Below are 26357 nucleotides of genomic sequence, written 5' to 3'. Positions count from 1 at the left end.
ATTCTGGCTTTTCTGTGCTCATACGAATAATGAAAATCATCAAGGGTCAGAATAAAACAAAAACAATATCCTAAAACCCCTAAACCCCAAATCCCATAAAGCTAGAGAAGGGAATTCCACTTAGAAGCGGTGTGGTCCCGAGAGTAAGTATAGCATCAGCCCTGCAGGGGACGCGGTGCTCCACCAGGGAGCAGAGTCTGAAACTCTGCAATTAAGCCTGGGGATGCAGGGGAGCGGGAGTGTTTCTGGGTCAGCACTGCTCTGAAATCCTGGAAAAAGCAACACAACTCTTCCTTGGAGGAAAGCCTCCTCAAGTAAAGCCCTCAGATCGTTCACAGATTCAGTCAAATAAAAGTGAGAAGATCTAGAACGCATAGAAAAGACCGATCACTGAAAGATGACTTTAGACCACAGGCAGCCTTTTTAACAACAACAGTGGAAGGTAGAAGATGCTGAAATTTCAAAATGCTGGGAGAAAGTAACTGTCAACCTAGAATTGCAAGACTGAGTTTAAAGTAAAAACATATTCCAATAAACAAAAAACTGAAGTTTATCCTCCACAAGTCTCCAGTCAAGGACCTTCTAGATGATTTAAAGGACCCTCCAAGATGCAAGGTGTAGCTTCCATAACCTATATACACTCTTACAACCAAATAAATAGACACAGAATTTTTTTTTAATAAAAAAAAAGAAAAGAGAAAGTCTTCTGTTTGGATGTGCTTGGAACCTGCTCGGAATAATCTGCTTTCTACCTCCTCTTTAACATGACCCGGAAAACCAGCCCAATCAAAGAAGTGGGGCTAGACCATGGCTTGTGGTTCACCACACAATCCTTAGCAAATGGATAAAGTTGATCATTTAAAAACCTCAACCTATTTGACTTGGGGCTGACCAAAACCACAGGATGATTCAGTACCATTCCTGGACTGTTGGTTTTAGGTTCTGTGGTTTGCTCTTCATCAGCTGTTTTTTTCCTATAAGAGCAGTTTCCTAACAAGGAAGTGACTATTGAAAAGAAAAAGATGAACGACATCTATCTTAAGAATAAAACAGGGCCAAAAACTGACTTGCACATATCTGTTCCCAAAGTATCCTTGAGCTTAAAACATTTCTCTAGAGAGTCATAGTTCTTCATCATGGAGGGAGTTAATCCCTCCAGCTCTTCTTCTCCCAAACAATTTTTTTTTTTTTAAAATACAATGCCCCCATGTCATTGTCTGAGAATACTGATGATAGATATTATAGGCATGTAGCAAGGACAGGCAATGCATAGCAGACTGGAACGTTAATGGTGGGACCTTGACATCCCCATCAAAGCACAACATAAAACTAGTCACTCCTTTCATCTACCTGTAGGTGTAATATGTGGTCAGTATTTGTGAATTACTACTAATGTACAAAGCATGAGTTTGCTTTCCGTTCAACTGTTCATATAGCTTATGCTTATTTTACTCATGAAAATAAGAATTGGTAAAGATTCACTTTAATAAGAGCTCCATAAAAGTTTAAATAACCAAATTAAGGGGTGTCTGTGTGGTACAGTCAGTTAAGCGTCAGACTCTTGGTTTTGGCTCAGGTTGTGATCTTGGGGTTGTGAGATTGAGCCCCCATTGGGCTCTGCACTCAGTGAGGAGTCTGCTTAAGATTCTTTCTCCCTCTCCCTCTGCCCCTTCCCCCATTCTCTCTCTCTCTAAAAAACAAACAAATAAATCTTTAAATAACCAAATTAAACTCTCACCCTCTGAGATTTTTAAGTATCTGTGGGGATTAGGTGAGGATAAATACCATAATGCCACTCAAATGTGCATACAAAATTTACAAGTTCTCAGTCACTTGTGATTCCATAGAGGTGTGCAAGAATCAGGGTGTGACCATGAATGCCTTGGCTTTGTGCTCCCGAGAAGGACCCTGGCCCTGTTATACTTTTTAAACTTTTTTTTTTTTTAATTTTTTACTGAAAGCATGAGAACTGTCTTTTGTGTGGGTCAAGACTCAGGTACTGAGTAGTGTGAATTGTGTGTCCCCAGCTAAGTAGGGAGTTTTCTGGGAATATCAGTCTTGAACCTGGAGACCTTATCGGAAGTTGGGTCCCATTGAGGAGTTCTATGGGAAGCTAGATCTGGGTGTAGCTTCTCTCATGTGGGGCGGAGGCATCCCTTTATCCTAACTGACTCATTGCCAAGTCTTCTGAACTTCCTAGTTTGTTCTGCTGATCTTTCTACAATGTAGCTCTTTCCAGAAGCAGAGGGATGGGCAGACTTTGGTGGTCCTTTAGCAATTGCCACTGATCTTCCAAGTTGGGCTATTTACCACCTCTTTCCTCCCATTCACATCTGGTAAACTCTAGAATCCTTATCTTCCAGACAGTATGCATGTGGACAGAGAATATGCCACTGGTACCAGAAGAAGCCCAGCTGGAAGCTTACAGCAGAGAATGAGCTTCTTTGCCAAGCTGCAGCCCCTCCCCTGCATGCCCAGGTCCTCATTCATTCTAAGACTTAAACTAGAGCCCAGTGTGGACTTGGAAGAGAGAGCGAAGCACATCCTCCCAGGGATCACTTGGCAAAGAAGACCTCAAGGACGGCCTCACCTTGTAATTTCTTCTCCTTGCTTTTCACTTCCTGCACGGGGTAACACCAGGTTAAAATGTAAGTTACATGTAGCTGGCAGTGTCTGATGCCTTCAAGAGGTGAATCTTAGTTAAAGAACAGGCTTTAATGAACAGGGCAGTTCATCTCTGGACATAAAGCCAAAAACAAACATGAAGATCTTGAAGATGTGCTACAGAAGCTTGTCCTTGTAGTTGACTTTGAAAATCTCAAAATAAATTACCTGCACTCAGTGAGGTAATTTAAGCACTCACCTGCTTCCTGCCAAATTCCTTGTCCTCAGGGCAGAGGAGAATTTATTCTTGTTCCTTTCCTCAACCTTGGCACTATTAATAGATTTGATAGGTGATTCTTAATTGTGGGGGCTGTGCTGTGCATTGTTGGATGTTTAGCAAGTGTGAGCATAGATTTGGAGAGATTGCCTAAATGAATGGAGAGTGGTCAGACCATATATAAAAATAGAAATCTGACACACCATCTGCAGCCACCCATCTAGGAAGTGAAACCACTACCTCTGTGACATTTGGCCTCAAATGGTCAGGAGTTAATAACTGCCAACTTCTCTAATGTTTGCCCTGGCTTCCAATTTAGGACCAACCAGAGAAAGCCAAACATATTTCCCTAATCAACCACGTAGGCCTCCAGCTTCCTTAGGCCAACAGCCTCCAATCAGGGTATACCTTACCTTTTTTCCATTATAAAGCAGTCCACTCCTCTGCCTGCCTTTGAGTCTCTGCCAAGTGCAAGTGATGGTGGCTGACCCCCTAGCTAGAGTAAGCTCTGAATAAATTAGCCTGGGACATAAGTAATATATATATTTGGTTTCTGTCCCTGTTTCCTGGCACATAAGCTCCTTAAACCCTTAGAATCTTTGAAGCAATATGTCTTTTTGCATGCTAATGAGATGACTGGTGCTGGGGCCTCCTAGATGGCATTGGTGGTGGGACACTGGTTGCCAGGGAAACCAACCAGTGATTAGAGTGTTAGGATTTTCTGCCTCACTCCCTAACCCTCCAGGGAGGGGAGGGGATCTGGGGGATGATTTAATCACCAATGGCCGATGATTTAATCAACCATGCCTATGTGATGAAGCCTCCAGAAAAAAAGCCTAACCAAAGGGGTTCAGAAAGCTTCTGGGTTGCTGAACACCTCTAGGTGCTGGGAAGGGGATGCTCCCAGAGAGCATGAGGGAGCTCTGTGCCCCTTTCCACATACCTTGCCTAGGCCTTTCTTCCATCTGGTTGTTCCTGTGTTGTATCCTTTATAACAAACCTGTAATCTAGTAAGTAAATGGCTTCCTGAGTTCTGTAGGCTATTCTAGAAAATTATCAAACCCAAACAGGGGTAGTGGGAACCTCCAGTAGGTCAGAAACACAGTGACAACCTAAACTTGGAATAGGTATCTGAAGTGGAGGCGGTCTTGTGGGATGGAGACCTTACCCTGTAGGGTCTGTGTTATCTCCAGGTAGATGGTGTCAGAATTGAATTTGAGGACACTCAGCTGGTGTGTGCAGAAATTGGAGAATTGCTTGGTATGGGAAAAACCTGCACACATCTGGTATTGGAGGTGAAATATTGGTGTTAGTGTAGAAAAATGTAGTTTACTTTTATAGCTTATTTTTCTTCTCATTTGGGTGGTCTTCTTATAGGTCCATTGTTTTTGTCTATTACATAGTTCTAATGAGTGAAAACATATGACCTCGAGGGATTGGACAGAGGACAGCTAAATTTTGACTGTATAGAAGTGGAGAGGTCAGAAAGAACGGGACATTGCTTTGAGGGGTAAGGACACCAGGGCCCATGATTAGGGGGCATTTTTCATTGTTGGGGGTAGGGAGGGAGGAGAAGAGACCGAGTAGTACATACAGACTATTTTACCTTGTTTCTTAAGTGCAGTGCAGACCATTAAAAGTAAGAATCCCTTATTTATATTTTCTACCAGCATATAAAAACTATTTTCACATGTCTCATTTGACCCTCAAACAACTTTATGAGGTAGTCTCAACATACGTTTTTATCCCAGTTTCCAGTGAAATTTTACCCTTGGTTGAAGAGACCAGATCCCCCAGAATTAGAGCACCTGCACGTGGTTGCAAGGTTGTCAGGTAGCAGGGCATGGACCAGGGTTGATCCAGGGTTCAGGCCTCTGCAAGCGCTTGGCTCACCACCCAGCTACTCCCCGTAGCCCCACGGTCCTAAGAATCTTATTCCTGGATGTCAGTACTCTGCAAAGCCTCCTACCTTCATGTGTAGAGCAAATGACCGTTAGTTCTTGGCTAGCATCTCCAGACCGTCTTACTGGAATCAAAAGCTCTCCAACATTCTCCTCTATTTTGTATTCTGCCTCTGGAATATAAACTGTTGATTCTAGAAAAGACAGTAGAAGACACTTCAGCAAGGCTTCAAATGGACTGGTGATATTGGTGATATTTTAACGTGAGTAGGAATGTACATAGTCTTTGACCCCTATATTTTCCTAACATGATTAACTATATGAGATACAGTGGGGATAGGAAATGTTTCTTATTAAGTGGAGCTGGAGAAGCAGTGGAATTGGGTTTAGGAGGCTTTTGAAAGGTTAAAAAGAAAAGCTGGCACTAAAATGGAAAGGAAAATCTTGCAGCAATTGTGTCTTTATTTTTTTTTTTTTTGAGATCAAATTTTAGGTCTTCTAAATAGAGATCACACATTTCTACCCTTGCTTTACTTTTACTGCTTACTTTTTAAAAAATTCTTTTAACGATCAAGTAATCTAATACATTAATGTGGAAATAACTTTTTCCTGATTTATTCCATGAACATTTTACTTAACACTTATTGTGCAGATATTGTGTGGAAGACACTGGCCAATTAATATTTTGGGAAAAATAAGTTACTGGTTCTCCCTTAATTTTTTTATTAGGCTTTTTAATTCTGGTATTGTTAACATACTCCTACCCTTAATGTTTAAAATAACATTCCCATTGGAATTTACCGAGCTGTGTGTGTGCATCTGTATGCATGCACATGTGTGTATATTTATGCATGTATACACATCATCAGAACATTCACTGAAATATGAATATGAATATTGGTTATCTCTTGTTGATGGAATTATATGTAGTATTTTTCTTTTTTTTTCAACATTTTCCAAGGCTTTTCATTAAGCATGCAGTGTGCAATTAAATATATGTGTTTGTTTAAAAAAATAGAAATTTAAGTGTGTTGTTCCTACTCAGAGTCAAATGGACAACAAATCAAACCACATTCAACTTCTTTAGTTCTTTCTTTCATAACATATATACACATAGAGTCTTCCTCTTGCAAGCAAGAAGGAAAAATATTGTATAGACCATCATTTCTTCTTTTGGAACTATTACTAAGTGATAACCCAGAATTCAATGTTGAATTGTCTAGTTATCATGGGTTAATTTTTTCTTCTTTATTTTGTTGCCTAAATTAGTTTTGACAGATACTGATATCTACCTCTAGGAAAATAGTGGTCCCGATTTACAGAGGAAAAGACCAGTGATAATTTTCTTTCTGCCATTTTACCCTCCTATGGTAGTCTACTGTCTTGACATCTCTTGATTCAAAAAGTTGGCATCATGGAAGAAGCTAAAAGTAAATTAAAATTATTATTATGTGAAAAAACTGGAAAAATACGTTAATACTGAGTTGTTCAGACATGTTCTCTATTTTCCCATTTTGAAAAGCCTGCTCTCTTCCACCAGGGAATCCAAATCCCATTTATTCTTTAAGATTCAGCTCAAACCCTCCCTCCTCCAGGAGGCTTAACTGCTTATGACTATGGTGATCTCTCCACCTTCTTACCTCAGAACTCTTGACTGCTTTAGCCATGTATCCTAACATTGGGCTTTCCTAATTGATTCATGTGTCTAAGTGTTGTCATCAACAAAACTGATAAGATACCTTGTTCATTGGGTAATGGGGCAACGTTTTCTACTTTTGTCTGCTAAAAACCAAAGTGTATAGAACAGTATTTCCCAAATTGTATTTAAAGAAAAGTATAAGAGATTTTATAGGGTATTCCTTGGGGACAATAAATTAAAAAAAAGTCTATGTTCTAGTTTGGGAAAACTAATTAAACAAAGTTAAACAAGTTTCTTTGTAGGAGAATTTCTTAGAAATTTTATTATGCTAGCGTGAATTATGATGCTTCAAAGGAAGGAAGATATTTGAAACAGTTTCTAGATTTATTTGGTCTATGGAAAGCTTTCTAATCCTGCTGTAGAAATTATATTATACTATTGTTTTTTGCTATGCAGTTTGGGACATACGAATACAGAGGACTCTCCATGCATTCTTGTGAATTAACTAAGACTTACGCCCTGGTAGTAAATCATGCAATTCTAGGGGATGCTTGAATTCTTTCAACTATTATGACAATCAATGTGTCTAACTAAAATTCAAAGATGAATACTAAAACCTTCCTTAAGGGAGTATTCTTCTCCTTTCAAGAAAAGGGGCAACCAATAGCACAATTACTAGTTAAAACTTCTTTTTCCCTTTTTAATTTATCTTAGGAGGTATTTGCTATATGAATGAATGAGTAAATGAATAAAATGAACCTGTGAATTCAAGCATATGAGGCACAACTATAACAGAGCTTTGTGGAACACATGCTAAAACCAACAAGTTGACTAGTGCCTAGCAGCCACATCTAGGACAAGGGATATCTGAAGTCCTTCCCTGATCTGATGAGGTGCTCCCAGAAAATGGTGAGAAATTAGTGGGCCTGGAAAGAGCCCTGAGGATCAGCCATCTGGAGGCAATGCTGGGCCATACCGAGTGTGTAGAGAGCTAACTATAAGGGCTTGTGCATATTTTAAAGGAATGCTGGTAAAGTCATGTCTATTTCAATCTCTTATATTCCTTTTCAAAAATCCTAAGAGCAGGGGCACCTGGATGGCTCAGTCAGTTAAACATCTGCCTGATCTCAGGGTCCTGGGATGGAGTCCTGCATTGGGCTCCCCACTCAGGGGAGAGTCTGCTTCCCCTTCTCCCTCTGCCTTCTCCCCCAATCCCCTACTCGTGTTCTCTCACTATCTCTCAAATAAATAAATGAAATCTTTAAAAAAAAAATCCTAAGAGCAAAGGAAAAATTACTGCCTTAAAGTGATTACCTAACTTTAAATCCTAAATGGTATGAACATACTCAGTGGCTTATGGAGCCTGAGGGAAGTATGAACGCCTGAAATGGATGCAGGAACATGTACCAGTTAATAAATCATACCAACATAAATCACATACCATCTCCAGGGTCGACAATTTCAACAGTTGCCACTTCCGGAAACTCCAGTGCAGCCATGACAGGGTTCAACAGAATGATCTGGAAGGTCTCCGAAGCCTCGTATTTATTGTCAGATATAATTCTCAGTCTCCATGTGGCTGTAGTCTGTCCAGGATTGAAGTGGACCTGTTTCTGGGACTTTCCTTTAAAATCTTTATCTTTCTTTGCAGTTTCATCTTTGGTTACAATGCCTAAATAAAAAGTGGGAAACTATGAATGGTTAAACCAAGTCACTGAAGAAAGATTCTTTCAAAGAGGATTCTTTTGTTGATGAAAAACAGGTAACATGGAAGTTACTTTTTTTTAATGCTCCCAAAAGACATTTATAAACTATACTTATTGGCTAAGAGTGTACATAAGCAGAAGTGGAGGGAAGTGAGCGGGAAGCAGGGAAGGAGGAGAGACAAAAAAGAGAGAACAGATAACAGTCATTAACTTATTTATCTTACATATATTTGCTGAGGGCATCTGATATGCCAAACTCTACCAGGTACTCGGGATTCAGAGATAAGTATGAAACTGTTCCAGCTTCCAGAGAAGCCATTAGAATGGGCACCACATGGAGGTGGAGATCTTTGGCTGTTTTGTTCACTGGTGATTACAGCAGTGCCTGGCGTGAAATAAGTAGTCCATAAATATATTTTTTAAAGATTTTATTTATTCATTTGACAGAGAGAGACACAGTGAGAGAGGGAACACAAGCAGGGGGAGTGGGAGAGGGAGAAGCAGGCTTCCCACGGAGCAGGGACCCCGAAGTGGGGCTCGATCCCAGGACCCTGGGACCATGACCTGAGCCGAAGGCAGATGTTTAACCAACTGAGTCACCCAGGGGTCCCCCATAAATATTTTTTGAATGACTATTTTGAATCTAATAATTTCAATAGTTTTAATTAATGAAATTAATTTTTTTCTCATGCAGATCTTTACTCATGGTGGCTTCAATCCTTCTGTGTTTAGTAATTTATAATTGTAAGAAGATTGGTAGTGATTTTCCAGACACATAGGGCGCTGTTGGTAAAAATGGAGAGGTGGGGTTAGGTTTGAGGTCTGTTAGGAAACAGAAATTTGTGACTCACTGAAGAAACTGAACAACAGCAACATAGTGTTGAAAGTACCCAATGTGAGATATAAGATCAAAGGTGCTAACCCCTCCAGGCTGAACAGAGCCTCCCCTCACCACAAAATGTTCAGTAGTGTTCTAGATTGTTTGGTTTTGATTTTAATATCCTAATGAAGGCCTAATGAAACAAGAATACCTCTACTTCATCACTTTGGGTCTCATTATACGGTGAAGACTCTCCAGTTGTCCGAATGTGTGAAATCAAATATTACCACCCGACACCAGCTATTGTGAAAAGCTTTACATAAAATGAGATGAATAGCTCCTTTTGCCCTTCCCTCTGTCTCATTCTCAGAGAATCTGATATCTTGTAAAAGACACCCAAGCCTATAAAGTGTGAAAATAATTTCCAGGATAAGAGCTTGCATTGACTTTTTAAAACTGTTGAAGAAAGCTTGCATCGATACGAGTTTGGTAACTGAGAATGAATGTCCAATGTTTAGGAAGAGCCTCCTCTGGCCATGTTGGACTTGGAGAAGATAAGGAAGAGGGAGTGCTGTCCTTAGCCACAGTTTAAGTAGAGGTAGCTGGGACTTCTGCATAAACTGAGTAGGCACGTGACCATTTAATACTTGGTGAGCATCGTTCTGTGTGAGGTGCTGAGAAGGCCATGCTGAATTCGGTAGAGCCACTACTATCCCTAAGAGGTTTACAAGGGGAAAGAAACAAATGATTTCAATTCTGTTTGATGAGTGATGATAGTTAACATTTACTGAGCATTTAATGTATGCCAGGGACTACGCTAGATTGATTTACACTCATCATATTTAATCCACAAGCAACTCAGCATGGGGTGGGGTGAGCGGATTAGGAGGGCTTCTTGGAGCACTGAGTAAGGTTCTCTAGTGTGGTGTTGATGTGGTTTTTAAGGAGTGCTTTGTAGGACAGAAGAGTTGATTATATGTAGCTCACTTAACACATATTGGGCGACCACCATATACCCTGTGCTGTTTTCAGTGTTGGGCATAACCCAGGTTGTAGCGCGTGACCTAATGGAGTTGGAAATCTACTGAGGAGGACAGACAGTGGACAGATGGACATATGATGCATGCCAGGGATGCTCAGTGCTGTGAAGAATAAAGCAGGGCCCAGGGATAGCACCCGTGGAGAGGCTGGTTCAGATAGGGAGGCTGGGGACTTTTCTCTGAGGAGTTTATTCAAATAGTTCTGGGCAGATAGATGAGTTTTTTTCTTGAGTAGGATATGAAAATACTCCTTGACATAATAACCCAAAACTTGTGCCCATGAGAAATCCCTGAGGTAAAGAATTATAAAGATAGAAAGGAGGCATATTTCAGCTCAAGTTCCTTGGCAAATTCCACTGTGGGTTGACAAAGTGACCTGCAGTGTAGACTGAGGTTAGGGGCCACCCAGAAATCAGAGTGCTCTTTCACCAACCACTTTTAGGGGAACACTCCTATATCAGAGCCTCGGGCCTGGAGAGGAGACTGGGGAAAAGCTTGCCTTTTCTTGATCGCCTGTTCTCAGCCATCTCCTTCTGGCTTCTCTCCAACAGTTTTGATATGTTGGCAGGTCTCTGATTAGATTCCGAATGTCTGGGAAACTCAGAATGCTCATTTGTGAAATGAAGATAACACACTCCTATCTGTTTTCTCAATAGGTTAAGAAACTAAAGACAAAAGATCTCTGAAAGTTTTGGCAGCTAAAGATGTCATAAAAATATAATGCATTATTAGAACATTATTATTATTAATGATGAAAATGACATGTATTATGTAGGCATTTTATATCTGTTTACTCCAAGGAGACGTGGGTCTTTGTAGCACATAGAAAGATTTGATGCTGTATATGTTCTGGAAGAATTTAGAACCTAAAGCAGGCTAAAAACAGTTATGTATAATCAAAAGAAATAGCTACAACAAAACATAATAATATATCATGTACTCACAAATAATTTTTCAAAAGAAATAGCTAGAACTAAGCATCATGATATATAGCATGCTTAAAAGCAATTTTAAAAGAAACTGAGTGACTTGGGGATTGTGGTACATGGCTTTGGAATGTTTTATTTTTCCCCGGCATCTTTTGGGTTGAAACAGAAAGTCTGTAACCTTCCAGAAGGGGGCAGCCCAGAGGAGGGGGATGAAAAGTTGGAGTGTGTATTTAACCCTGTAACCCACGTGGAGTAAAAACTATGGCACAATTTCACACATTTTTTTAGAGGTTTCCCCAAACCTGTTGTTGATTCTTTTCCAATGTATTCTCTCATACTTATTTTTAAGTTTAGATTTCATGTTTCCATTACCTATTGCCAACAACCAATCTAAATTTACTTACTGATAAAAGATGTTTCTTCAAGATACCCTCTGCGTGTGAGGGTCACTTCTAAGAACGTGGAGTCTTCATCCACAATGTAGTACTCTTTCTCCAAAGAAATCCAAGCCCAGTTCAGATGGAAAGGCTGATGTGTTAGCTTATTTCCGTCTGCAATTGATAGGAGTAGAGGAGACATTGGATGAAAGTTGAATTATATGGAAAAATCATCTAATGCAGGGTTTTCATTTTGCTTCTAAAACCAAGGGTTTCAAAATATATGCTCCTTTTTAATATAGAGAGAAGTGCTTTGCTTTTCTAGAGAGTGTCAGGAGCACTATTCCCCCTGCTTAATGTGGGATTATTCATATGGGTCTATTCCTAAAAGGCCTTATGCACTAGAGTTGCAAAGAGTCAAAGCTTGGTAGTTTTAAATTCCACTCATATTCAATACTTCCATCCTTTGCTCACTGCTTCCTTTGTTTGCCTCCTTTCTCCCTGCCTCCTTCCCTCCTTTTCTTCCTCTGCCCTCTGATCTACTCCTTTGTATTGTTCATGTATCCATTTGCTCTCACAATAGGCTAGAGGTTCCTTAAAGACAGTGCCCACATTATATTTCCTTATTTTATCACTGTGAGGATCTGGTATGGTGTCTTGAACTCAGATTCTTAATGTTTAAAAACTGTCCAAGGGGAGTGCAAGAGACAAGGATATAAGGCTCTATCTGATTTGCTCTTGTCCACACTAGGTCACAGGCCTCTTTGATGATGGTCAATCTAGCCCTGTACTGGTGCTGTGCAATGTGTGTGGATTGGAAGAAAGAACAGGTCTCCCTCAAACTGGGGAGCAGTTGTGACAAATAATCACTTGTAAAAGGATGTTGAAATAGGACTCTCTATGACTCAGTTTCAACTGATGCTTCAGTATAATAGATATCAGAGAACAAAGTGAGTGTGGGCAGACTACCATATGCAAAGTTTACAACAGAAAGCTTTACTAACCAGTTCCGTAACTACTGAACCCCTAAATCAGATGCAGCATATCAAAAAAGCACAACACATAGATAAGAAAGGAAGATCTGGGAAGAGAGTACTTTAGGAAAAGCTGGTGGGAATCTCTACCACCACCCAAGAGGAGTGTGGGCATGGAGTAGGGCTACAGTTTTCACCTCCAGCCTAGAGGGTGTGGGCTTCATGAAACTTGTGGAAAGTTGACATGTCCTTCTGTAATTGTAGGTCCATGTGACAAATGAATTCTCCAAAGTTTACGTAGCCTTGGCAGGGTAGGGAGGTTGGAGGGGCCTGCATTTGGGAAGTAATTAAGTATCCACAAAGAGTGGGACACAGAAAGCATGCATGTGGCCCCGAGGTAGGTCATCTGTCCCACAGGCCCTGTTGAGGAGGCAGTGGGATCTCAGCCGAAGGAGGCTGGAAGCTGACCACCAGATTTCTATCATCAACTGTAGAAACAGTAAAAGACAAGGAACTACAGATTCCAGAGTCAGGAATCTTTAAGGAACTCATGAAAACACCAACTAAAGAGAGAGTCACTGTTAAATAGTTGTCATGAGGTGTCCCCAGCATGAGATGACAATACTTCCCCTACCAGACTGTGCTCTGTCCCCCATCTCCTCTCTCTCTGGGGCCAACCCAGGGATCCAAACCTTGCTAGGCAGCTAGGGGAACCACGAGCATGGAGAGAGCAGAAACTGGCCTCTACTCTCCCCACTGGCACAGGTTCCGGCTAATAGTTGCAGAGAAGACTTAACACAGAGCAAGTTTGAGATTTAATTATGGCTTGGGGCTGTGAATTCTAATGACCAGACCGACGCAGCTTTTGATTTAATATGATGGTAAGATGTTTTTATCTGAGAGTGATTAGAAAAGTTGTGTGACCTGCCCAAGTTTCCATTGTAGGAGGAGGGGAAGAACGTCAGGCCTCCCAACACCACCACTGAACAGTAAAAGGACAGACAGCTAAAATTATAACTTGATTATATCACAAATCATGCTCATTTGGCGTCCCAGGAACTCGCTGAGCCTTAACTGCTGGGTAAATGCACCTGCTGGATTTCATGTTTATTCTCCATCTGTCTTCTCTCTCTCTTTAGAGATAACATTATTGATAGTACTGTGGGTGTTCCGACAAATACAGAAAAACGTAAGACAAATATACCAGAAATCCTTTCATGTTATTAAAAAATATGATCTTGGTCTTTCTAGTTTGAAACCATTTTAGTTCTTCCAGTATGCAGTTTTTTGGATTTTGAAATCATGAGTCAAAATAATAGTTTATGTTTACTTGCTCTTTTCCAAAGTTCTCTCATGTAATCTTTATTTTATTCTGACAACCACACTACAGAGTAGGACAAATATTAGTCTCATTGTATATCTAAAGCAAACAGTTTCAGGCCAATGAAGTGACTTGGCCAGGTCAGTTCAGGGTAGTGGCAAGGTCCTATCTTGTCTGGACTGCAGACTTCTAGTTCTGCGTTCTGTTTTTGACTCTGAGCTGCCGCTCCTATGATCAATGCTCCTGGATCAATGCAACCCAAATACCTCAAAAGGGAACTGGGCAAAATCTATTGCAAGCAAGACCCTTTGAGTCAACACATGTATGTTAAAAAAGGATCAACAATTAGAGACAAAACCATTTTCACAGCCCAAATATATATGATACGGATTTCTCAAAAAAGTGCGCCAAAGTGTTGAAAATCTTTAGTCCTGAGCAGCAATCCCTAAGTCTCTGCCCCCCAAGAGCCCTACAGTTTCTTGTTAAGCCTTCTCCCGGGGTGTTTGCTTCGTTCTGTGTCCTCTGAAGACCAGCTGGCTTTCTCCACTTCTCCATGCATGTGGCCCCGCTCATCTTGAGTTTGCTTATCTTTCTATCACATGACCAGCAGAGAGAGATTCGCATCTCGGCCTCTCAGTGGCCGAGTGTGGGTCTGGTGAGCTACGGTGTTGTTAGCTGTGGCTTTGCTGCTGTGTGTGATTGAGGAGGAAGGCAGTTCTCAGAGATCTAGAGATTTCTAAATGGTATTTAATATTAGAACGCAAAAACGAGGTGAAAATAGTAGAGGGCCCCTTTTACATTCTCATCTCCAGTAATTTTTCTGTACTCAGATTCCTAAAATAAAATGTGCTGATAGTACAAGGAAGCAGTGAGGTAGCATAGAAGTAGCAGGGACTTTAGTCTGCTACTAATTAGCCATATGGACTCGAAAAAGTTACCAAGTACCTTTGAGTTTTAGATTCCTGGACGGTTAAATGAGCACTATAACAATAACAAGGACAGGAATAATATCTTCATCACTGAATGGTAAGGATTACCCTGGATAGTGAAGGTGGAAATGAGTAGCACGATGCCTGGCACACAGTAGGCTCTCAAGAAACGGGTCACATGAAGGTTATATTGACATCGATGCACACATTTTAATGGAGAGGCAGGAGAAAATAAGTACAAATCAGTATTTTTTAATGCATGAATCAATCAGGTACATACAGAGGACCATTTACTTGTTCATTTACACGTCTTATAAATAATGACTTCAAATTCCAGCCAGTCAGCAGACACAGTGTGAAGCCCTGTGCTAAGTGTTGTGGATCAAAAGAAATGCAAGTGATAAAGTTAATTTGTTTATCAGGACCCAGACCATGGAGGCCTCCCGTGGCCCAGTCCATGCCACAAATTTAAACCTAAGTCAGCCTGCACTTACCCAAAACACCTGTCAAGGAAACCCAACATACAGCAATCACAAGCCTTCGACTCACCTTTAGCTAGTTTACCTTACTCTAGAAAACAGAACCTGCTCAAGCCTTATAAGGAAGTCTCCAACCTCCTAGCCAATCATACTCTGTTTCTGAGCTGTCTCTTCTAATGCTCTGTGAGGCTTGCTCTTGCCCCAGATCCCTCGGGAACAGTGCTCGGCTGCTTGTGAGGCGCTGTATCCCCAGTCCGTGAATTGCTTTCCCTTGAATAAACAATATCAAACTGGTTTCTCAATTGTATTATTTTTGTCACTTGACCCAAGGTATAATTTCTTCAGAGAGGATGTGAACAGATTTCATGAGGCAGTGAGGGCTTAAGCACTGGGCAGTGATAGTGGAGAGGAAAAGAACGGTTTAGGGGGAAATGAGGGAGAATCAACAGGTTTGGGGGACAAGAAACCAGCACGCGGGAGGTGGGCTGTCAGAGATGACTCAGAGCTCAAATCGGGCGGCTGGAGGAATTGCGTCGTGTGAGCCGACAGAGAGAAGTCAGGCGGGGAAGACAGCTTGCAAGTTTAATTTCAGATTTGGCTTTGAGGGTGGTAAGAAGTCCAAGGGAAAAGTCCATCGGCTCCTTGGAAACGTGGGTATATGCGGAAAAAGGTCTGGGGGAGGGACAAAGGCAAGAAATGTATATTTGCGTGTACTGTGATACAGAAAATTTCTGAAAGGGTGTTTTAAAGTCCAATTTTTCAAAGTGTAACAATAGAGAGCTAAATACATATTGTACAATCTTTGCATTTTGTCAGGCACTGCCTCTCAAAGGATCCATGCAATAATGGTGGATGTGGATAAGAACACTTATAGTAGTAGGATCCTGGTTGAGCACCTGACGACAGACATGCTGGGGCCCTGAAGAAGCTGATTCAGGCCTTGCCCTTCTCTGCCCTCAGACCTGTCAGTCCCTGGACTTTGAAAGTCCAAGCCAGGGTGACGTGAGGAAAGGACTGGGTCTCTACCAGCCACCTTGCCTCTGCATGCGCAGCTCTGATTTAGTCTCCCGGGGTGTTTGGTTCTGCCCCATCCATTGCTGGGGAAGGGATTGGAGGTAGAGGGGAGAAGGGAATGCAATATGAGAAAGAGGAGGTGCTTGGAATGGCCAGGGGACCCCTGCTAAGCTGGAAGCCCCACCACGTGTGAGGGTCGTTTCAGGGCCCTCGGCTTTTGAAGTCAGGGAGTTCTGAGCGGGGAGAGGGGGTCGGGGGTGTGATTGGGGGCCCTCCCGGTAGGGGCCAGAGACTTGGTTGCCTAGGCTTTAGCTCTGCCCCCACAGGCTTCCACTGGGGCACTCTGCACAGGTGCAGCTCCTTCCCCTGGACCCAGAAGCAGGCAGCCAGCCAGCTGATGCATTAACGATTACATTCCAGGTAATGGGAGGTGGTTTAATGTATAATGAGTAAGAGTGCAGAGTCTGGATTCCAATTTATGTAAGACTTTGCATAGACAAAGTTCTGTACCTCAATGAGGAAATAACTGTAAACAAAGAGGACCAAGAACTAAACTCTGGGGACAGTTGCATTTGGGAGCCAGTGAAGGAAAATAAGCAACAGAATGGAAAATAAGAAGCCTGTGAGTTAGTTTTATCACAGTGTGGAAGTCTGATAGAAAACTATCACCTAGAAGGAAAAAAGAACAGTTTCAAGCAGAACTATAATCTTCTTATCCAAGGATGATACCTTGTTATTTGCTATATCAAGCTATCATAGCTACATATCTAGTTATACCCGAGGGAGGCATTTTTCAACCTCAGTACTACTGGCATTTAGGCGGGAGAAGTCTTTGTTGTGAGAGGTCTCCTGTGGATCGTAGGATGTTCAGCAGCATCCTTGACCTCTACTTACTAGATGCCAACAGCAGTCCCTCACCCACCCCTGTCCTTCACCTGTAACAATAACAAAAATAAAAAAAATTTTGCCAAATGTCCCTGAAGGAGAAAAGTAACCTCTCATTCAGAACCACCAGTGTAAAGGATTTTACTGCATCTCTGATAAAAGTCTTCCTGTGTTTCATACTCGTGTTTTAGGAGAATGACAAAAGAAACATTTTGGATTTGAATTTGGCATTGATAATCAAACATTCCTTATTGGCTTTGGAACGTAGCCTGATCTAAGTCAATAAACTCTTTTTCCTGTGGGAAAATCAGACTTTAAAGTTGGGGACAAGAGCTATATCCATGGGATCTGGTTTCCCATCACACTTTTCCTGGGCAGCTTTAGAAGAGGAAGCAAGAAGTCGTCAGGTTTAGGAGGGAAGACTGGAGGCTGCCCTCCCCCCCCCCCAGCGTGATCTCTATGCCCTAGGCAAGTGACTCCATCCCAGTTCCCTCACCTGTAAATGGAGGTAAAGATAGGCACACAGGAGGCACCGGATGGGTAGGGAAGTGTGGGCGTGTCCTTTTGATGGTTTGCACTATTATTATTAAGTTCCCTTTTTTCCTTCATACGTCAGGAGAATGAATTGTTAAGAAAAGAACTATGTAGAACAAAATTAATGTTCTAAATAGAACCTATAAACTTATAATGGGGGATGGAAGATGGGGGCTAAAAGGGACCAACATGCACCAAGTGCCTGATATGTGCCGAGTGCTGGGCTAGGAAGTGTGCAAGAGGCCAAGGAAAAAGAAAAAGAAGAGACAAACGAGATGAAGCAGACGGGAGTCAGAGAACAGGAACTGACGGGACCTGTCCGGACAACGGAAAGATCTGAGTGCATGGTGAGGGGAAAGGAAGTAGAAAGGCGAGTTTTGGAATGCGAATGGCTTAGAAAGCAACTATGGAAATAATAATGGAGAAAAATACCCAACTGCAGAATTTCTAACTTCTTGAATTGAAGAGCATATAATGCATTTACATTTTCACAATTATTTCCTGTTGGGTGAAAAAAAAAAAGGAAAAATACACTAAAAATTTATCCAAATACTATATTCAGGAAGAGTTAATTTTGATATAACTTATTTACCAATTATAGTTTCTGATATAATCTCTTCTTTTAAAAACGCAATAATTTAAAAAATAAAAACCCTTAAAATTAAAAAGAGATTATATATTGCTAAGGCACAATTTTGGAAATACACCTAATAAATGCTGACTCTTGTGCTTGCTTCGGCAACACATACACACAACATTGAACAGTACAGTGAAGATTGGCATGGGCCTTGCTCAAGAATGATACACAAATTCATGAAGCATTCCATATTAAAAAAAAATAAATAAATGCTGACTCCCAAATGAGTAAAATAAAGTACTAAATGATAAGGTAGCTTCTACTGTCAAATGTTAATGGCTTAGGGCCTTGAATTTCAAAAAACGATTTAACCGATTAGGATATTTGATCTTAAAAGTTTAATAATTACCCAAAGAAAATCTAATATTATACTTATGTTTTTTAATACCCCATGACATTTTCAAATAGCTTTGTCATCATAAGCATTTAGCTTCTTCAGCTACCAACTTTAAAATGTATCTGAATTCCTTAAGCACCTCCTCATCATAATACCTATAGGGTCAATTGTCACACAGTGTCAGTTAATATCATTTGTCTTTGGAAAATGCTTCACAGTACCTCATTGGGATGAAATGTGATGAAATTGGGTGCCTGGGTGGCTCAGTTGGTTGAGCGGCTGCCTTCCACTCAGGTCATGATCCTGGAAGGCCAGGATCAAGTCCCACATGGGGCTCCATGCTTGGCGGGGAGTCTGCTTCTCCCTCTGACCCTCCCCCGTCTCGTGCTGCTCTCTCTCTCAAATACATAAATAAAATCTTTAAAAAAAAAAAGAAATGTGATGAAATTGTGGCTTGCTGTGTACAGCTAAGCTGCATGTCTACAGGACATAAATATAATAAATATAATGTATTCTCCCCCAGGAGAGTTATAATTTCAGGGAAAAGAAAGGAACTTGAGATAGAAGAATTAGCAAAATTAGGTAAGAGAAAAAGTCAAATTGCATGTCCGACAGATCTCCATTTTCTTCCCCTAGCTGTCTCCAGTGCTCCTGGAGCTGTGGGTAGCAATTTGAAAAATGTGTTTTGCTGGGTGAGATATGCTACAACCCCCTTCCTGCACGAGGATATTATTCCACTCCCATTTCTTTTGCATAATTCACTTTTCTTCAATAATTCCACAGGCCTGCCTGATTCTCCCTTCAGGGCTTCAGGGTGCAATCACCCACGCACGACCCAAAGCAGGGAAGGAGAGGTGGCCCTCCTCTTGGCGTCTCCAACACGCAGGTGCATGTCCATTCTCTTCTTAAGGAACGATGGCAGGTTGTTTTGTACAACCACACGGCAGGTTTTTCAGAAAAGGGGGGACAACGAAAGAAGAGGACACAGATGAGACATTTGCAGTCTTTTCTCTCCTTGTGTCCTTTTAAGCTACAGCGATGTTACCTCCCAGACCGTGTTTCTATATCTACTTCTGCAGTCTTTGGAAATGTCGGGGCAGGTAGGTGGGTGAGGCAGCGAAGGGGGAGGTCGGCAGGTGCAATGCAGTTTGAAAGAGGTGTTTGGTATAATCTTTTTGGGGATGTCCCCAAACTGTCTTGACGATATATCTGGCTCTCCCATTTTGAAGAATAAAAACCCAACATGTTACTGCTATGTATAACAATACAAGTTTTCCGTGCCCTTTTTCGCCTTCCTAAAATAGAGTTCTTCAATATTAGCACAGTGGAAGCAGTGGGAAAAAAATAAAGACCAGAAGCTTTTTAAAGATTCTTTTGCATGCTCAATAGGGTACCACATCCTGCTCTTGACACAAAACAAAACTACCCAAAGTACTCTCAAAGCAAGATTTTAGAGAATTAAAAAAAGGATAAGACTGTATTAGCAGAAGTTTCCAACTACCAGGAAAGTAAAAATATACCGAGTGTATGATCACATGCCATGGCCATTTCTCTTTGGGATCTGGGGCTCCACATGGCCTAACTGGAAGGGAGAAAATTGTGCCTTCTTCATTTTCAAGACTGTATGGGATTCAAGGAGGATGTTGAAGCAAACTCTTCCTTCCAGAGAGTGTAATGTAATATAATGCAATGCAATATATATAGCAACTTCCTCTTTGGAGATCAGAATAATCTTTCTCATTTTTGGATACAATCTAGATAGAGCCAGAGAAAGCAACTGGATCCTTGTCAGAACCTTCTTATTCTTCTCTCCCATGAGGGTTGGAATTAGAACCTTTCTGAGTTCCTTCCAGGTTTAACATTCCATAAAGCTTTCTGCCCCCCTTGGCAGGTGGCACTGTCACACCAATAAAGAAAACATATACACTTATTGTGTCCCAGTTTGGAAAAAGAATATTACTCAACATAAGTTCGCACATAAACTTGATAAATTCAATGTGAACTTTAAGCTCTCAGGAGGCCTACGTCTATGTGAGGAGGATGAGTTCTCAGGGAGGCACACAAACTGGGGACAGAGGTGCCCTGCAACATCCCGAGGTGTGATCTTAGCCCCACCTGCGTATTATCATCGAATCCTTTGATATCTGTGATGTCATGTGAAAATCCAATGCTTACCACCCTGAAGAGTGGGAGTGGGCGTATGTGACATTTGACAAGCAAAGTCCCTGCGGTTCCGTAGTTGTGCCTCACTCAAGGTCACAGAGCTAGTCGATACATTTAAAAGTGTGCAAAGCCCTCCATGATCTGGATCCTTGCTACCTCCCCATCATCTTCTACCTCTCTTGCTGCCTTTGGGGTCTATGAGAGCTTATTCTAAGTTATGTGCACTTTGTGAAGCTAACAGTGTAGCTTCACAGCTCTGAAAACTCTTAGTCATCCCTCAAGGCTCAGTTGGAGCCTTGCTCCTTGGAAGAACCTCCCCGCGCAAAGGCTCATCTGTGTCACTCATGCACATTACCTCCTTGCTAGTGCTGCTCACAGTACTGCAGTGAATCGTCTCTATGTCTGCTTCTCTTCCCACATCAGTAGCTGCTTTTCATCTGGAGTCCCTAGCGCTTGGCACAGAGCCTAGAAATTACAGGGGCTTGATAAATACCTGTTGGATGACTGAAGGCCTCCTGGAGAAAAGCTGACCTAAATATAGATTTAAAGAAGAATAGAATGAGCACTGCTAAAAATTTAACCTATGTACAATTTGTAAATGTATTACCTTGCTTCATAAGAATGTAGATAATGGTTTTAAAAAATCTAGTGGTATCATAGTATGGACCTGTGGTTTTGCTCTAGTTAGAAAGAGAGCCAGAACCTACTCTCCAGATTCTTAATACTCTTAGCTTAGAACTTCTTCTACGCAATACTGTATGTGCACATTGTGAACTGATCTTTAAGTTTGAGGGTCTAGTTCTAGAGAGACCTTTCAAAAAATAATAAAAATATTATTTTACATTTCCATAGGATGTATTATTTAACTCCCCCCCCGCCCACAGTCCAGTGTTCTGCTCATGTTCTAGAAACTGATCACATCACACTGGGCATATAAGTTTGTGCTTGATTGGCATTAGAAATGAAATGGTATAATAAAAATTATACATGTATATATAATGAAAAGCAATATTTCCTGAAAAGCCATAACGCACTCTGTATCTTAGGGAGACCTAACCAAAGAAAGCCCCTACAGTTTTTTTTTTTAAGATTTTATTTATTTATTCGAGAGAGAGAGAGCGAGGGTGAGAGAGAGAATGTGTGAGGGGAGGGGCAGAGGGAGAGGCAGACTCCCCGCTGAGCAGGGAGCCTGAGTGGGGTTCCATCCCAGGACCCTGGGATCATGACCTGAGCCGAAGGTAGACCCTTAACCGACTGAGCCACCCAGGCGTCCTAAGCCCCTACAGTTTCTTATAGGTGTTCAACACAGGACACATCCCCCTGGGGGGTCTCCTCTAATGTCAGTGACTAGCAGCTCTGAAATGGTGGGTGTGAAAGTGAGAATCACTTATTCTCCTACAAAGAAAGAGATAAATGTCACATCCCCATCCCAGCTTATGTCCACAGTTAGCTCAAAGGAGATATAAGACTGTTCCAAGAGCAATTTGATTTGTAAGTGCTGGGAAGGAAGGAGCCATGTGAAGAAAGTGTCAAAAGGAAGCTTTGTGGAGGCATAAAGATAAAGTTCTCCTCATTACAGCCCAGATTGTAGAGCCAAGTGTATTCACACACTCTTGTAAGTGGGTTTGGCCAAACCTTGGAACCATCTAACTATGCTCTAAGTGAATGGGGAACGATCTCTGGTAGAGTTCTTAGGGTCTGACAAGACAATAATTAGGGAGGAAAGTTTGGAAGTTAAAGTAAACCACAGCCTAGCTCTGTGTCATCTCCTTTGTTAGTTAGTCCAGGCATTATAAAAATGGGCAAGCCAGAGAGCCAACAGATGTCATTAGCCTAGTTCTTGGCAAGCACTTATCAGGCAAAGAATATAAGCTGAGCTTTTTTTCCCCGGGGAGGCATTCCATTTGTCAGCAATTTCTTTCTGCCAGACCACAAATCAACAATTGCTAGATAAATGAAATGCTTCCACTCAACTTACAAACTCTTGGGTAAAGTATTTATTTTCTAGAAATAAAAATGCCCTTTTTATAGCACAAGCTATAAATGGTCCCAGTGGGTCCCACTAAAGCAATCAAATGCCAGATCTATAAATCTTATAGACCCTTATGGAAAATGGAAGTGGCTCTGTTAGGCATCACGTTGAATGATGCAATAGGTTCACAGACTAAAAAATGGCAGAATAGGTCCATAGCTAATAGGTCAGTGACAGACTGAACCCATTTGCTTTGGTAATGGTAAGGGAAATTCAGTGTAACAATAGCTTAAGATATATTTTATGAAGACAACATTTGTTTTGAAGACTTTGGATTGTATATTTTTTGAATTATGCTGCAGTATAATTTGACATTAGATATACTATCATATATAATGATCAGGAGACATTCAAATGTGGAAAGAAATGTGACTGTGGCCTAACACATAGTCTAGGCTTTCTGTCTCTCTGTGTCTTTCCTTCACACTTATTCCTTCCTGCTGTGTTTGTGTGTGTGTGTGTGTGTGCGTGTGTGTGTGCGTGTGTGTGTGTGTGCGTGTGTGTGCGTGTGTGTGTGTGCGTGTGTGCTTGCTTTGTTCAAGCCTTAAAGCCCCTCCCTGCTTCTTTTATCTTGCCCTTCCCATGTATCTGCCTCTCCTGTATTTCTACTTCGTCTTGTGTTTGCACGAGCTCTTTCCAGCTTCTAGAAGACTAGTTGGTATTTGTATACACTATATTTAAAAAATTTAAAACATTAGGAATGGTGATTCCATAAGCAGCATTTACAAAGAGGTTTCTCAATTTATTCTTTGACTGTACCATACTAAATGGAATCCAATCTGGTAGTTCTCTTGAGGTTTATGATAAAATCTCAAGGTTTCACTCCCATATCTTTCAATGAACATGCTGAAATATAAAACTGGGCATAAAACTAATAAAAATAAAAAATAAATTTAAAAAATGGGTACAATCTTTGAGGTCATTTCTGGTCTTCAGGTCTATGATTCTAAGTGGGTATAGCACTGGGTGTTATGCACAAACAACAAATCATGGAACACTACATCAAAAACTAATGATGTAATGTATGGTGATTAACATAACAATAAAAAGAAAAAATAATACCCATAATAGTTTTTATAATTTTGCTCTTTTTAAAATAGTAAGATGAAAGCTCAATCTATAAGGCATATTAATTCTTTTAAAAAGTGTTTCTTGGGGTTTGTAAGGAAAGGAAACATATTTCTACTAAGAGCATATGAATTTTATGGCACCAGCAATAGAACAAAAGTACAATTGCCCTGTAAGCTAAGGTCCGTTGCCCGGGATGGAGTTTCCACGGTTATATTTGCCTAAATGGCCTTTTGGTTTCCCAAGGCAGGCCTAGGCAGAAGTCACGAATCAAGGACTAAAACATACTGTTTCTATAAGACTACCCTTTCCAAAATGATTATTTCCATAATTTTCCAGGTTCTGGATTTCTTTGTGTATTAATAACGGGTGACACAACAAACTGGGAATAAGTATCACTAGTGAAGGGAGGAGGAACATGTCTTAAGCCACACGAGGCAGCTTTTCTCTTGCAGTGTGGGCAGGAGATTCCATGGTTGCTGAGGGGGATCTGCAGTCGGCCTCCAGATTAGAGACAGCCAGCACCCCGGGGGGACAGTGGGATAATCCGGGAAAGCAGTGGGGATTTGCTGGGGGTAAGCCAAGACCGTAATGGTCTCTGCAAATGCTTACTAGCTCTTCTGCACTCCCCTAGTAGTTAAACCGAGAAAAAGAGACACCGTTATGCCCTGATTGGCTTTTCATCAAGTGAGGGTACTTGTACTTGTTTCAGGATGGTTAAAACTTTTTGGCAGAACCATTGCTGTGATGGTTACTTTTATGTGTCAACTTGGCTATCATCCATTTTTGTCTAATGCTAGTCTAGATGTTGCTGTGGAGGTATTCGTTAGCGGTGATTAACATTTACAATCAGTTGAATTTAAGTAAAGCATAGTGTTCACGGCCCTCATCCACTCAGCTGAAGGCCTTAAGAACAATGACAGGCTTCCCCAAAGTGATTCTACCTCAAGACTGCAACATAGAAACCTGCCTCAATTTCCCACCTCCTGGCCTGCCCTGAAGATTTCAGACAGAAAACTGCAACTTTTACCTGAACTTTAGATTGGTCAGCTCCACAACTGTGTGAACCAATACCTCTCTCTGTCACACACACACACACACACACACACACACACACACACCCCTCCTACTCTTCTGTGTTTCTGGGTTCAGAACTGTGACTAATACAGTCACCATAATACCTGCCCCCCTTTCTTCCTCTGATACGTTAAGCTATTCTATTCTAGAAACTATTCTGATGCAAGCATCTCCCACCATGTCCTTTTAATCATATTTAGATGTTTGGACCCTGTTTTCCTGTTTTATTTGTTTGTTTTAATCCAGCCAGATGCATTTAGCACACAGCCATTGTAAGATGAATTCTCTGGGAAGAATTTTTCCCTTTCCCCAGTGACAGAGATGAACCATTTTAATCTACATAATTTGCCCAAAGAGCTTTTATGAAGCTTGAAACTCAGATCCTTCAAAAAAACATTAATAGATGGAAAAGAAAAATCTATGTTTCTAAAACTGACTGAACGTTTACCATTGCTTGAAAATGCTAGGAAAGATTGGAGATACAACACAAAGATTTAAGAGTGTTTTTACATAAAATATACCTAATATACATTCAAAAATCCTCCAGGGCAAAACTTGAGTTGTAGAAGAGATGTATTAGCAAGGATTACTTAAAGTGTTAGGATATACCCTGATGTATTTTCTGGAGCTAAGGATTAAGTTTTTTTTTTTTAACTTAAATTCTGTGGCTTGCAAATCTTAGTTTTACAAAATAGAGTCATTTTCACATTTTAATAAGGATAGTAAAATGAGAATGTCATTTACAGAAAAAAATAATCAGAACAAGATTCTATGACTGATAAATTTCCCCTGAGTTCTAAATGCATTTGATTGCACTTGTGGATTGTGTGAAACATTGTAACTAAGTTTTCTTTAGTTATACTCATGTTCCAGATCCCATGTTTTTCCTCTGCGTCTTGTGTTCATCAGGCAACCTCTGATCAGCACTGAGGCTTTCGGAAAACCTCTGCCTTCCTCCTGATACCATATATGGATGTATACAGACTCTTGTTTATTTTTCCTTTGTGAAAGTTCAATCTATTAATGCCAACCCAGGGAAAGAGAAATGTCAATCTGGGAGTGTTAATAAGACCCTTCTCAAGATTTAAATTTCTCATTATCTTGAGGCATCAGTAAATACCCACTGACCATACTTTTCTTTAATTCTTTATCCATAACTTTCCCCACTCCCCCTTCCTGGGGGAGTTTAATTGAGAAAAGTTTAAGGTATACAGCATGATGATTTGATTTACATGTATTGTGAAATGATTTCTACAATAGGTTCAGCTAGCATCTATTTTCTCATATAGGTACAATAAAAAGAAAAGGAAGAAGACAAGAAAAAAAGGAAAAAAACTTTTCCTTGTGATGAGAACTCTTTAGGATCTATTCTCATGACGACTTTCCTGTATACCTAATGCTTATTTATCTTGTAGCTAGAAGCTAGTACTTTTTGACCATCTTCCTCCAATCCCCCCTCCCCCAACAATCCACCTCTGGTAACCACAAGTCTGATCCCTTTTTTTGTGAGCTGTTTTATTTTTAGATTCTACATTTAAGTGAGATCATACGGTATTTGTCTTTCTCTGTCTGGCTTATTTCACTTAACATAATGCCTTCAAGGTCCATCCATGT

The 26357-nt window shown here is 40.9% G+C and overlaps 1 protein-coding gene and 1 non-coding gene across 2 annotated transcripts in view; one reads left to right on the top strand and one right to left on the bottom strand.

Annotated features, from left to right (window-relative positions):
* FREM3 (FRAS1 related extracellular matrix 3) overlaps nucleotides 1-26357 on the bottom strand; it is an 84040-nt gene that overhangs the window by 22005 nt on the left and 35678 nt on the right. The window contains 3 exon segments of the mRNA XM_028102222.2: nucleotides 4851-4976; nucleotides 7863-8093; nucleotides 11321-11467. Of these exon segments, the coding sequence (XP_027958023.2) occupies nucleotides 4851-4976; nucleotides 7863-8093; nucleotides 11321-11467 (504 nt within the window).
* On the top strand, nucleotides 18156-18262 carry LOC114208312 (U6 spliceosomal RNA). The gene has a single exon (XR_003609009.1). It is a non-coding gene; the product is annotated as a U6 spliceosomal RNA (small nuclear RNA).

Source organism: Eumetopias jubatus, unplaced genomic scaffold (assembly GCF_037043125.1).
Source record: "Eumetopias jubatus isolate StellerSeaLion01/CBP00866 unplaced genomic scaffold, mEumJub1_p1.0 scaffold_2, whole genome shotgun sequence".
NCBI classification, from domain to species: Eukaryota; Metazoa; Chordata; class Mammalia; order Carnivora; family Otariidae; genus Eumetopias; species Eumetopias jubatus.
Note: the sequence above shows the minus strand (reverse complement) of the source record. Positions and strands in the feature narration are given on the sequence as shown.